This window comes from Stenella coeruleoalba (genome assembly GCF_951394435.1).
Source record: "Stenella coeruleoalba genome assembly, contig: scaffold_330, whole genome shotgun sequence".
NCBI lineage: Eukaryota > Metazoa > Chordata > Mammalia > Artiodactyla > Delphinidae > Stenella > Stenella coeruleoalba.
Window position 1 is genome coordinate 105,290 of NW_027646446.1, and position 12,801 is coordinate 118,090.

Genomic DNA, 12,801 nt, shown 5'->3' on the forward strand with positions numbered 1-12,801 from the left:
AGATGAAGATTGTGTCTGAGGACAGTGGCTGCAGCTCATCTACCTCAGGGGAATCCTCTGGCTCCGATTCCAGCTGAGCTTTTTTCACAACCTGAACAAAGAACTCCCCAGCAAAAGGCCATGGCATCTGGGCTTCCCTGGTGGTGCAGTGGTTGAGAGTCCGCCTGCCGATGCAGGGGACACGGGTTCATGCCCCGGTCTGGGAGGATCCCACATGCCGCGGAGCGGCTGGGCCCGTGAGCCATGGCCGCTGAGCCTGTGCTCCGCAACAGGAGAGGCCACAACAGTGAGAGGCCCGCGTACCGCAAAAAAAAAAAAAAAAAAAAAAAGGCCATGGCATCTTCATCAAATGGAAGGGCTCTTCTCCCTGTGCCCTTTCATTGCCTTCCTTCTTTCCTTCCCTCTTCAATACAAAGTATGACCAGTTGGGAAAAAGACATCTCGTGCAGTAATTTCTGGTTCCTCTCTGTACCCCAAGTCCACCCCCAGAGACAGTCAATGCCATGAATACTCTTGGAATAAACAATGATCTGATTGGGCTGCCGTACACTCTGGACTAGGCTGAGTTTCCTGAACAGAGAAGTTTTATTTTCCTCACCTTCTGCTGCCAGAGCTGTGAGGGAGCCCCGAGGAGTCTGTGACTCCTCCCTTCTCTGTGATCCTGTCCCTTAGGACTTCTGCATGGGAACAGGGAATGGGAAGATTTGATTGACTGGAGGTAGGAGAGTTGCCTTTAAGAAGATTGTCAAGCTCCTGATGTCTCTCTCCCTGCTCTGTGAAGTGAGAAGTTGGCCCTTCCCTATCTTGCTAGTGGCAGGGGCATGCGAGCAGCAGCATTTCTATATGTATATTCATCGCTTAGCTGTCACTGAGATTGTTCTTACTGATTTCAAAAATTAGAAATTAATTTTTAGAACTTCATCATTTCCATGTGAATTAACTCCTCCTTAAAATCAGTCTCCTTTGATTCTTGGCACTAATTTTCCAGGCCATGTCTAAATTTATTTTGGTTCTGCCCCAATCCCTTCCTCATGCTCCAGGTTGTAAGTGAATAATGTTTTCACCATACACTTGATTTATGTGTATTACGTTATGAGTTTGTACGTGTTGTGTGTATAAGTATTTTAGTCCATAGGCTACTAAACTTTTTGGAATTAATGTACAAATATGACACTGCTTTTATTATTTTGGTTTACTGATATATATATATATATATATGTTTAACATCCTTAGTGCAGTATAATTACTTTACAGTGGTGTGTTTGTTTCTGCTTTACAACAAAGTGAATCAGCTATACATATACATTTATCTCCATATACCCTCCCTCTTGCATCTCCCTCCCACCCACCCTATCGCACACTTCTAGGTGGTCACAAACCACCGAGCTGATCTCCCTGTGCCATGCGGCTGCTTCCCACTAGCTACTTATTTTACGTTTGGTAGTGTATATATGTCCATGCCACTCTCTCACTTCATCCCAGCTGACCCTTCCCCCTCCCTGTGTCCTCAAGTCCATTCTCTACATCTGCGTCTTTATTCCTGTCCTGCCCCTATGTTCTTCAGAACCTTTTTTTTTTTTAGATTCCATATATCTGTGTTAGCATATGGTATTTCTTTTTCTCTTTCTGACTTACTTCACTCTGTATGACAGTCTCTAGGTCCATCCACCTCACTACAAATAACTCAATTCCATTTCTTTTTATGGCTGAGTAATATTCCATTGTATATATGTGCTATTCCTCAGTTGATGGACATTTAGGTTGCTTCCATGTCCTGGCTATTGTAAATAGAGCTGCAATGAACATTGTGGTACATGTCTCTTTGTGCACTATGACTTTCTGAGGGTACATGCCCAGTAGTGGAAACGCTGGGTCGTATGGTAGCTCTATTTTTTGCTTTTTGAGGAACCTCCATACTGTTCTCCATAGTGGCTGTATCAATTTACATTCCCACCAACAGTACAAGAGTGTTCCCTTTTCTCCACACCCTCTCCAGCATGTATTGTTTCTAGATTTTTTGATGATGGCCGTTGTGACCGGTGTGAGATGATACCTCACTGTAGTTTTGCTTCCCATTTCTCTAATGATTAGTGACGTGGAGCATCCTTTCATGCGTCTGCTGGCAATCTGTATATCTTCTTTGGAGAAATGTCTATTTAGGTCTTCTGTCCATTTTTGGATTGGGTTTTTCTTTTTTGATATTGAGCTGCATGAGCTGCTTGTATATTTTGGAGATTAATCTTTTGTCAGTTGCTTCATTTGCAAATATTTTCTCCCATTCTGAGGGCTCTCTTTTCCTCTTGTTTATGGTTTCCTTTGCTGTGCAAAAGCTTTTAAGTTTCATTAGGTCCCCTTTGTTTATTTTTGTTTTTATTTCCATTTCTCTAGGAGGTGGGTCAAAAAGGATCTTGCTGTGATTTATGTCATAGAGTGTTCTGCCTATGTTTTCCTCTAAGAGTTTATAGTGTCTGGCCATATATTTAGGTCTTTAATCCATTTTGAGTTTATTTTTGTGTATGGTATTAGGGAGTGTTCTAATTTCATTCTTTTACATGTAGCTGTCCTGTTTTCCCAACACCACTTATTGAAGAGGTTGTCTTTTCACCACTGTACATTCCTGCCATCTTTATCAAAGATAAGGTGTCCATATGTGCGTGGGTTTATCTCTGGGCTTTCTATCCTGTTCCACTGATCTACACTTCTGTTTTTGTGCCAGTACCATATTGTCTTGATTCCTGTAGTTTTGTAGTATGTTCTGAAGTCAGGAAGCCTGATTCCTCCATCTCCATTTTTGTTTCTCAAGATTGCTTTGGCTATTTGAGATCTTTTTGTTTCCATAAAAATTGCGAAGTTTTTTTTCTAGTTCTGTGAAAAATGCCATTGGTAGTTTGATAGGCATTGCACTGAATTTGTAGATTGCTTTGGGTAGTATAGTCTATTTCACAATGTTGATTCTTCCAATCCAAGAACATGGTATATCTCTCCATCTGTTTGTGTCATCTTTAATTTCTTTCATCAGTGTCTTATAGTTTTCTGCATACAGATCTTTTGCCTTCTGAGGTAGGTTTATTCCTAGGTATTTTATTCTTTTTGTTGCAATGGTAAATGGGAGTGTTTCCTTGATTTCTCTTTCAGATATTACATCATTAGTGTATAGGAATGCAAGAGACTTCTATGCATTAATTTTGTATCCTGCTACTTTACCAAATTCATTGATTAGCTCCAGTAGTTTTCTGGTAGCATATTTAGGATTCTTTAAGTATAGTATCATGTCATCTGCAAATAGTGACAGTTTTACTTCTTCTTTTCCAATTTGGATTCCTTTTATTTCTTTTTCTTCTCTGATTGCTGTGGCTAAAACTTCCAAAACTATGTTGAATAATAGTGGTGAGAGTGGGCAACCTAGTCTTGCTCCGGATCTTAGTGGAAATGGTTTCAGTTTTTCACCTTTGAGAATGATGCTAAATGTGGGTTTGTCATATACGGCCTTTATTATGTTGAGGTAAGTTCCCTCTATGTGTACTTTCTGGAGTGTTTTTATCATAAATGGGTGTTGAATTTTGTTGAAAGCTTTTTCTGCATCTACTGAGATGATCATATTGTTTTTATCCTTCAGTTTGTTAATATGGTGTATCACATTGTTTGATTTGTGTATATTGAAGAATCCTTGTATTCCTGGGATAAACCACACTTGATGATGTTGTATGTTCCCCTTAATGTGCTGTTGGATTCTGTTTGCTAGTATTTTGTTGAGGATTTTTGCATCTATGTTCATCAGTGATATTGGCCTGTAGTTTTCTTTTTTTGTGACATCTTTGTCTGGTTTTGGTATCAGGGTGATGGTGGCCTTGCAGAATGAGTTTGGGAGTGTTCCTCCCTCTGTTATATTTTGGAAGAGTTTGAGAAGGATAGGTGTTATCTCTTCTCTAAATGTTTGATAGAATTCACCTGTGAAGCCATCTGGTTCTGGGCTTTTGTTTGTTGGAAGATTTTTAATCACAGTTTCAATTCCAATGCTTATGATTGGTTTGTTTCTATTTTCTATTTCTTTCTGATTCAGTCTCGGAAGGTTGTGCTTTTCTAATAATTTGTCCATTTCTTCCAGATTGTCCATGTTATTGGCATAGAGTTGCTTGTAGTAATCTCTCATGATCCTTTGTATTTCTGCAGTGTCAGTTCTTACTTCTCCTTTTTCTTTTCCAATTCTATTGATTTGAGACTTCTCCCTTTTTTTCTTGATGAGTCTGGCTAATGGTTTATCAATTTTGTTTATCTTCTCAAGAAACCAGCTTTTAGTTTTATTGATCTTTGCTATTGTTTCCTTCATTTTTTTCCCATTTATTTCTGATCTGATCTTTATGATTTCTTTCCTTCTGCTAATTTTGGTTTTTTTTGTTCTTCTTTCTCTAATTGCTTTTGGTTTAAGGTTAGGTTGTTTATTTGAGGTGTTTCTCGCTTCTTGATGTAGGATTGTATTACTATAAACTTCCCTCTTAAAACTGCTTTTGCTGCATCCCATAGGTTTTGGTTTTCGTGTTTTTATGGTCATTTGTTTCTAGGTATTTTTTGATTTCCTCTTTGATTTCTTCAGTGATCTCTTGGTTATTTAGTAGTTTGTTGTTTAGCCTCCATGTGTTCGTACTTTTTACAGATTTTTTTCCTGTAATTGATATCTACTCTCATAGTGTTGTGGTTGGAAAAGATACTTGATACAATTTCAATTTTCTTAAATTCACCAAGGGTTCATTTGTGACCCAAGATATGATCAATCATGGAGAATGTTCCATGAGCACTTGATAAAAAAGTGTATTCTGTTGGTTTTGGATGGAATGTCCTATAAATATCAATTAAGTCCATCTTGTTTAATGTATCATTTAAAGCTTGTGTTTCCTTATTTATTTTCATTTTGGTTGATCTCTCCATTGGTGAAAGTGGCATCTTAAAGTTCGCTACTATGACTGTGTTACTGTCTATTTCCCCTTTTATGGCTGTTAGCATTTGCCTTATGTATTGAGGTGCTCCTATGTTGGGTACATAAATGTATACAATTGTTATATCTTCTTCTTGGATTGATCCTTTGATCATTATGTAGTACCCTTCTTTGTCTCCTGTAATAGTCTTTATTTTAAAGTCTATTTTGTGTTACATGAGAACTGCTACCCCAGTTTTCTTTTGATTTCTGTTTGCATGGAATATCTTTTTCCATCCCCTCACTTTCAGTCTGTATGTGTCCCTAGGTCTGAAGTGTGTCTTTTGTAGACAGCATATATATGGGTCTTGTTTTTGTATCCATTCACCCACTCTATGTCTTTTGGTTGGAACATTTTATCCATTTACATTTAAGGTAATTATCGATATGTATGTTTCTATTGTCATTTTCGTAATTGTTTTGGGTTTGTTATTGTAGGTCTTTTCTGTCTCTTGTGTTTCCTGCCTGGAGAAGTTCCTTTAGCATTTGTTGTAAAGCTGGTTTGGTGCTGCTGAATTCTCTTAACTTTTGCTAGTCTGTAAAGAAAATTTTAATGATGATAGAATACTTTTTCTGTGTATTAGCTATTTCACTCATGTATTTGTTCATTCATTTGCCTTATATTTATTTTTGTTCTGTTCTAAGTGCTTCATTGGATAGTGGGAATATAGTAGTAAATAAGTCAAAGGCTATCCTTACTCTCTCAGAATTTTCAGTCTGCAGTAAAAAGTATCTAGTGATTTGGGGAAAGTTTGTTGAACATTATGATGAGATGACATATGCTCAGAGAGTGTGTTATAAGAGGAACTATACTGGTCTGGAGTCAGGAAAAACTTTCTGGAAAAGCTGTTGATGAGCTGTGATGTGCTGAATGACCAGGGTTTAGAGAAAGTCTAAATGTTTGACAAAGAGAAAGAGTTTGACCAAATCTGTCAAATACATTTATCCAACCAACTAGGTCACACTTGAAGAAAAAACTGAGCTATTCCTTTTGTTTACTATGCTGAGATATATACCACTTCATTCTTCTACCCCAATATGGTTCAACTATGGAAGAAAAACACATTGCTTAAAATGTAAATGAACCTTATGATATGTAATTTTTATTTTAATACAAATATTATTTTTTAAAAAGAATATCTATTGATTATATTCTAGAAATGCTCAATAAAAAGTTTTTATTAATAGATCATTTAATTAACAAATTTATACATTCAACATGGTTATGCCATTTTATAAACATACCATCATTATGTTCCATTAAATTACAATAGGCTCAGAGACAGTCAAGTATCATCCTGTAGCCTCACATGAGGTCTCAGGACAGTAACTTCCTCCGATGAAAAGTTCATCTAATAAATGGTCACGGAACTTGACTATTCATGGAGACCTAAGGCAAAGGAAAGGCTTCAGAGGGGAGGAAAAGAATGAAGGAAAGAAAGTATATATGAGGGAACCTCTGCAAACATCATAGAAGCTCACAATTCCATTGTCATAATCCAGAAACACTCCAATCCCACCCAGAGGCCTTTGCACATACTGAATTAAGGGTGGGGAGTTCGTGGACAGAATATAATGATTGCTCACTTTCATAGAAGATAGCAAAAATACTTCTTCAGAATCAATACTGATAACAGTATTGCTTGTCAAGATATCTTTACAGACTCCTAGAATCCAGTTCGAGGAGTGTGTCACATCCACCTCCCAGTAATGCCTTCCGGAGGTGAAGGCCACAGCTCCCCAGGCCACAAAACTCTCTGCACCCTGGAGCTCTCTGGACACACCATGATGGTCATCTCCATATATCATAGTTGTATCATCCTCAGAAAGGCTCACATTGTGAATGGTCGTTTTCTGACTCAGAACGTTATCCACTGCAGAAAGAGCAAAAATGTGGTCAACAAGTGGGATTTCCATGGCCTGAGAGGCAGAGGCTCTCTACCCAATGAGTCTTTTCATTTTCCCTCCTCCAAGGAAATACAAAATGAAGACAAAAGGGAGTTCAGACTGGCTCTTCTATGAAGAACAAGAGTTATAACTATCTGTACAGCACATAGAAACACCTCAAATCATATAGAAAAAGAAAAAATCATACAGACATATCATGAACTCTGTGAAGACTGATTTAATGTCAAATTCTTGATAGTTTATTTCAGGACACATAAAATTTTATTTTTTTCTTTAGAAAACTTTTCTTGTGTCTTTTGTCTTTAACACTGTTTAATATATAGAGAGCACTTTGCTAGTATGTGCGTATTTGTTGGGCTAGAGTCTCTACCTAGCAAGTTTTCAAAGCAAAAATGTTGATAGAAATCCATCAATGAATAGTTTGGAAGCTTCTAAAAGCATGTTATGACTAATCATGTTCACATATCCCTCACCTTTCAATTATTTTGAGATTGATCTAACAGCATTACAATGATTCTGCCTAAGCCAATTGTAGTCTATTTTGTCAAAAGTTAGTAATTATAGAAATAAGAAATATTCTTTGTATAATGCATGATAAACAATTGTAATATAGAACAAATTAAAACCAGCAATGCCATATATAACCTTTCAAGAGTGAAATAAACTGAATAAACATACAACATTAACTGCTACTCTGAGAACTAAATATTCTGTTTCTTTATAACTAGCTGATAAATCCAGTTGCTCTCTTCTTGCTCAGCCTATTTCAGATGTAACTAAAAATATGTATCTTGCTTTGCATTTGCAGTAAAATATAGGTTGCAAAGTTCACCCTTGTTCTTTGTAGCATGACTGTATTGGCAGAAAAGATATAACAACTTTGGAAAGTCATGTACTAACTTCATGTCAGAAAAAATAAAATCAAAGAAGACTCCTTCCCAAGAACCATCAAAGAAATGGAGGCCTGATCACCAAAGCGCTGACTCTTACCTCTGAAGCTGTTCAGCATGTCTAGGATTCCAGTGACAGGCCAGGAAGTGAGCTCTGGGTTCACTGGCTGAGGCTTTTGCATCTGTACCAAATCAGTCCTGTAAAAAAATGATATCAGTTACACTTCAGGGCCAAAGGTTAATCACACAACCATTACAAAAGAAGCCATTTATTATATTTTTTTATTGGAGTATAGTTGCTTTACAATGTTTTGTTAGTTTTTGCTGTACAGCAAAGTGAATCAGCTATATGTGTATATATATCCCCTCTTTTTTGGATTTCCTTCCCATTTAGGTCACCACACAGCACTGAGTAGAGTTCCCTGTGCTATACAGTCGGTTCTCATTAGCTATCTATTTTATACATAGTAGCGTATACATGTCAATCCTAATCTTCAAAAGAAGCTATTTTTAATCCTAGATATTTCATCAGAATTCTCCCATTTTTGGTTAATTGTGCATTCATTATATTCTACACTCTTGGGATTCAAAAAATATGTTACCTTACTTTTTTTCAAAATATAAATTATATCCGTTTTCAAATTCCCCATTCATTTTAGTCATTATTCCATTTCTAGAAATTTTGAGGATTGTTTACTTGCTCTATTCAATCTCAGGTGATGCAAAGATCCTGGGCATTTTACGGAGAGCACAAATTCAGGCAAAGCTTTTGTACTTCAGTCAGCAAGTAGTCACCAAAAGGAAGAGTACACTGAACCAGACAGCTTTGCTCTTGTCAGCACAGCGAGGGAATTCAATTCCAGCCTGACTACCCTTGTGCTGAAAGTCCAACTTCCCAGTGTGCACCAGGAAGCCATTCCCTCTGAGGTCCAGCTTACAAGGGGGCTTTCAGTGATGGAACAGGTTGAGTCACTCCTACTTCTAGGAACAAAATCACAGCCCCTCTTCCCACTCTTAAGGAATCTACCTCTGTCCAGTATTATTCACCTTCCAATTCACTCAGGTAGGTTCTTCCTGTATTGCAACTTAGAAAATTTCATTCAGTACGTTTTACTGTGGTAAGGCTAGAGAGGTGGAACAAAGTCCAGAATGTCAGAAGCCTTTTAGGTATATTTGAAATCAACCAAATGAGCAGGAAACTTCTGAGACCAAGGAGTAGAAGTCCTTCAGAACTCTTTTGAAATAAAATAGAAAATAGCCACAAAAACAATGTTAATAGCTCAAAAAATGTACAGTCCATCTGCCATTTGTTAGGATTCCACACCTGTGGATTCAATCATGATTTGAAACTGTGAAATCTGAATGAAAAATATTCAGAAAAAAAATCAGGAAATTTCAAAAAGTAAAACTTGAAAATGCCGCACACCAGGCAACTATTTACATAGCATTTAATTTACATTATAATAGGTGTTAGAAGTAGTCTAGAGATGACTTAAAGGATACTAGAAAATGTTTGTGAGTTATTTGTACATACTATGTCATTTTGTATAAGGGATTGTGCATCCTCAGATTTAGGTATGGGGGAGGGCTTGGAACCAAATCCTCATGGTACTAAGGGATGACTGTACATTTACTTCATCAAAAAGACAGAAACATTCTCAGAAATCAGAAATCTTTAGTGTAAACTCACCTTTCCAATACATTGCCCAAGTTCTGCAAGGGAAAAAGAAAAGATGATGTTAATCATCAGAGTTCTGTCCTTTTGCATCTTCTTTAGTATTCTTGTTTGTTCCTTTCATTAAGGTATTTATTGTCTGATTCTTCTCTAAGGAACAATTAGAGGTTATCTTAATAACAGAGCCTAAACTAAAACATGATGGACTTAGTCAGGATGCATTACAGAAGGAAGAAGGCCAGGAAGAGTCTGTGTTATGATGCAACAACATCTAGGTCTCCAATGTCACTCAGTGCCCTGTCCTATTCCCAAGGAGAGATCTCATTTATGATAACAATTAAAGCAAAACAGAGGACCATACAAAATGAATTATAGAATACATTGAAATTGATTACCAGTTCTAATTTTTTCTAGACAATGGGCAAAACCTCAATGTATTCAGTAAGTATGGGATAACAGAGTGACAAGGGATTAAGGGAACATATATTGAAAATTATTCCAACAAAGTTAACTTTTCCTGGCTACAGAATTTTGCTGGCTTTGGATAATCAGTGTGGAGAGTCCCCCTGATCACACCGAAATAATTTTGCCCTATGTTAGCTAATAAAAGGATTAAAAAAAAAAACTCCCAAAAATTACCAGGCTATGAGAAATAAGGGATTGGACAAGTAAGATAATGGGAGTCAAGGAGCATCATCCCTTAGCTGAGATAAGAGTATATGCAGGTAACATTTCAATGTCATGGCAACAGTGCCCAGAATAGTACTTCTGTCTCTGAGGATGGAACCTCCCTTCTCACCTGGAGCAGCTCCAAGTCAGGCTTGTGGCACATCTCAGTCAGCTCTCTGTACATTTCTTTCAGACTTTCTTTCTGTTGAGTCATTCTGAATTCACTCTCCCTGAGTTGCTGAAGAGTCTCCTTTGCTTCTTCCTCCAGCGCCTCCAGATGGAGTTGCTCCTGCTCCTGGAGAAACAAGTGGATCCTCTGATACTGAACTTTGATCATCACCTTCCTTATGGCCACATAGTTCTGCAGAGATAGTGGATTCAAAGAATCACTCATCCTCATTCTCAACAGAAAACGTCAAACATTATTTCCTTACTGTCATCGGGAAAGCTCTTGACAAACTTTCTACCTCACACCTCAAAGGGTCCTTCCTGTCCATCCTTTCTCTAAGTTTCTCGCCTTTTTTCCTGTTTAAATCAAGCCATCTGAGGGATCCCAGTTTTTCTCCTTAGGAGGTTTCTTCAGGGTTCCTAGTCCATTATTTATTTTTTCTCTTACCTGAATCTTCTTTTCTTTTTGTTCCTTTGCCTGACTTTTCTAAATATATTTTTAAGTATGTAAACCCCATATTGTACAGTTTAAAAAATATTCTTTATTTTTCCTCTAGGTACTACTCTATTCCTCTCCTCTCCTTTAGAGTCACAGTGCAATGTTCTCTTATCATCCATATCTGAGAAAGTTTATCCAAATCTTCAAAATTTGGACTATGAATAATTTTCATGCCCTGGTTTTCCCATATACTAGCAATATTTGAAATAGCTTGTATGGGCCTGTATATTTGTGATCACTGATATGTCATTTGAAACCACTACTTCTCCAGGGAAGAGACCACTGTCCTTTAACTGGGAACTTAAACTGAGCTAAAAGTCTAAGCTAGAATTATGTCAATATTCATACAAATGAAAAGGAACATTTTCATCCTTACCTCTAATGACGGAGTTTTGTGAGTTTCCAGATTCAGATGGTTTTGCATTTCTTGTGTCATTTTCCATAAAGAGCCCATTCTCTTTAGAAGTTTCTCCTGGAAAATACCCATAAGCTTTAGTGACACAGATGATGATACTGTAAATTTCATCTCCTTAATTATGAGCAAAGGGAGTCATTGAAAAACCGGTAATTCTGATTTAAAATGAAGTGATAAGATTTTTCCACGTTAATCTAGTCTGATTCTAATATTTTGAATATCAGAAATGACAGAGACGTATCCTACAAAATTGGGGGAAATTTACAGATGATGGAATCCATTTCCTAAGAAATTGAGACTCATATATTTATATAACCTGACTGAGAAAGCCTCAAGCTCACATCAGAAGCCAGTGTGCCTGGTGCTGCCACATGCCCCAGGATGCAGCATTTCCACATGTTTGGACAATTGGGCAACAACATTGAAATGATACATTTCTATCTTGGGACCTACACTGAAAAATCTCCACCTCGACCATCTCCATCCCCATCAACTTTATTATTATCCTCATCTTTCTCTCTGATTTAGGAGCCTGTAGGTTCCTAACTGCTTTAGAAGCATCACCTACCCGGTATTCCTCAGCAGCCCATTGTATTGGACTGTGGCTGTGAGCTGCATGCTCTGGGGACTCAGAGCAGGGGCCACAGAGCAGGGTCTTGTCAACCTCACAGAAGAGTCCTTTGGCTTCTTTGTGTATCAAGCAGATCTGCGTCTCCAAGCTGTTGGTTTGTTTAGCTGTGTCCTGTCTGGCGAGGGAAGCCAGCCTCTTGAGTACAATATTGGTTTGGAAATCTGGCTTCTCTGATAGTCCCCTGCACTCAGGGCAGCTCTTTGGAGTCTGGTCTTCCTCCCAGCAGAGGTACAGGCAGGGACGGCAAAAGCTGTGCCCACAGTCTATGGTGATGGGGTCTATGAAGTAGTTCATACAGACGGAACAGGTTAGTTCATTCTGGAAAGCTTGCATGAATCCTTTGGAATCCATGTTTCTAGAAATTAAAGAGAAAGAACAAGAGTAATCATTCTAGTGATCATTCTTTTACCCTGATTAGATAAAAAACAAAACAAAAAACAGCCTTTGGACAAAGCTTGTCTGCTTGAACTCTATCTGATTTACCTATTTGCTTACCCCCAGTACAAACCTAGAAGTGGTGAATACAGACAGATTGGGTTCATGCTATAACACAAATGATGAAATTAGAGAAGAGACTACCTAGCAACTTTATTGTTTAAAATAAGCCATGGTCTCAATCATACCTAAATTACATGGAAAAGCTTAAATATTAGAGCAAAGGCTAAGAGACAGGATGACACCAGAGTTCTTTTTAATAGATGATTGGTGCAGAAGCACAGAGAGAATCTCAATCTCTTTCTCTCTCTCCATGACTGGTACCCATACATGCACACACTTATCTCTATGCTAATGGTCTCTATGCCTCATATCTCCCAAGTGACAGATACCCTTTTCCAAAGACAAAATTGTTTACATATAATTTAAGCTTGTTCAATTTAATCAATGTTGACTGAAATTTTGGAGTCCTAAAACTATAAAAAGTTGAGTATTTGCTTCCAACTTAAATAGCAAAACTCCTCCTCTCAAGGAAAAAGTAT

The 12,801-nt window shown here is 37.6% G+C and overlaps 1 protein-coding gene across 1 annotated transcript; it reads right to left on the reverse strand.

The window, feature by feature from the left end:
• Positions 1 to 6,349: 6,349 nt before the first annotated feature.
• Positions 6,350 to 12,709, reverse strand: LOC307181105 (tripartite motif-containing protein 64C-like; the record flags this gene model as incomplete). Its single annotated transcript, XM_079946594.1, has 6 exons — positions 11,762 to 12,709; positions 11,155 to 11,250; positions 10,242 to 10,472; positions 9,458 to 9,480; positions 7,868 to 7,965; positions 6,350 to 6,843 (listed from the first exon to the last, which is right to left on the reverse strand). Exons 1-6 carry the CDS (start codon positions 12,173 to 12,175, stop codon positions 6,350 to 6,352), a joined length of 1,356 nt encoding a protein of 451 aa, XP_079802720.1. The 5' UTR covers positions 12,176 to 12,709.
• Positions 12,710 to 12,801: the final 92 nt, after the last annotated feature.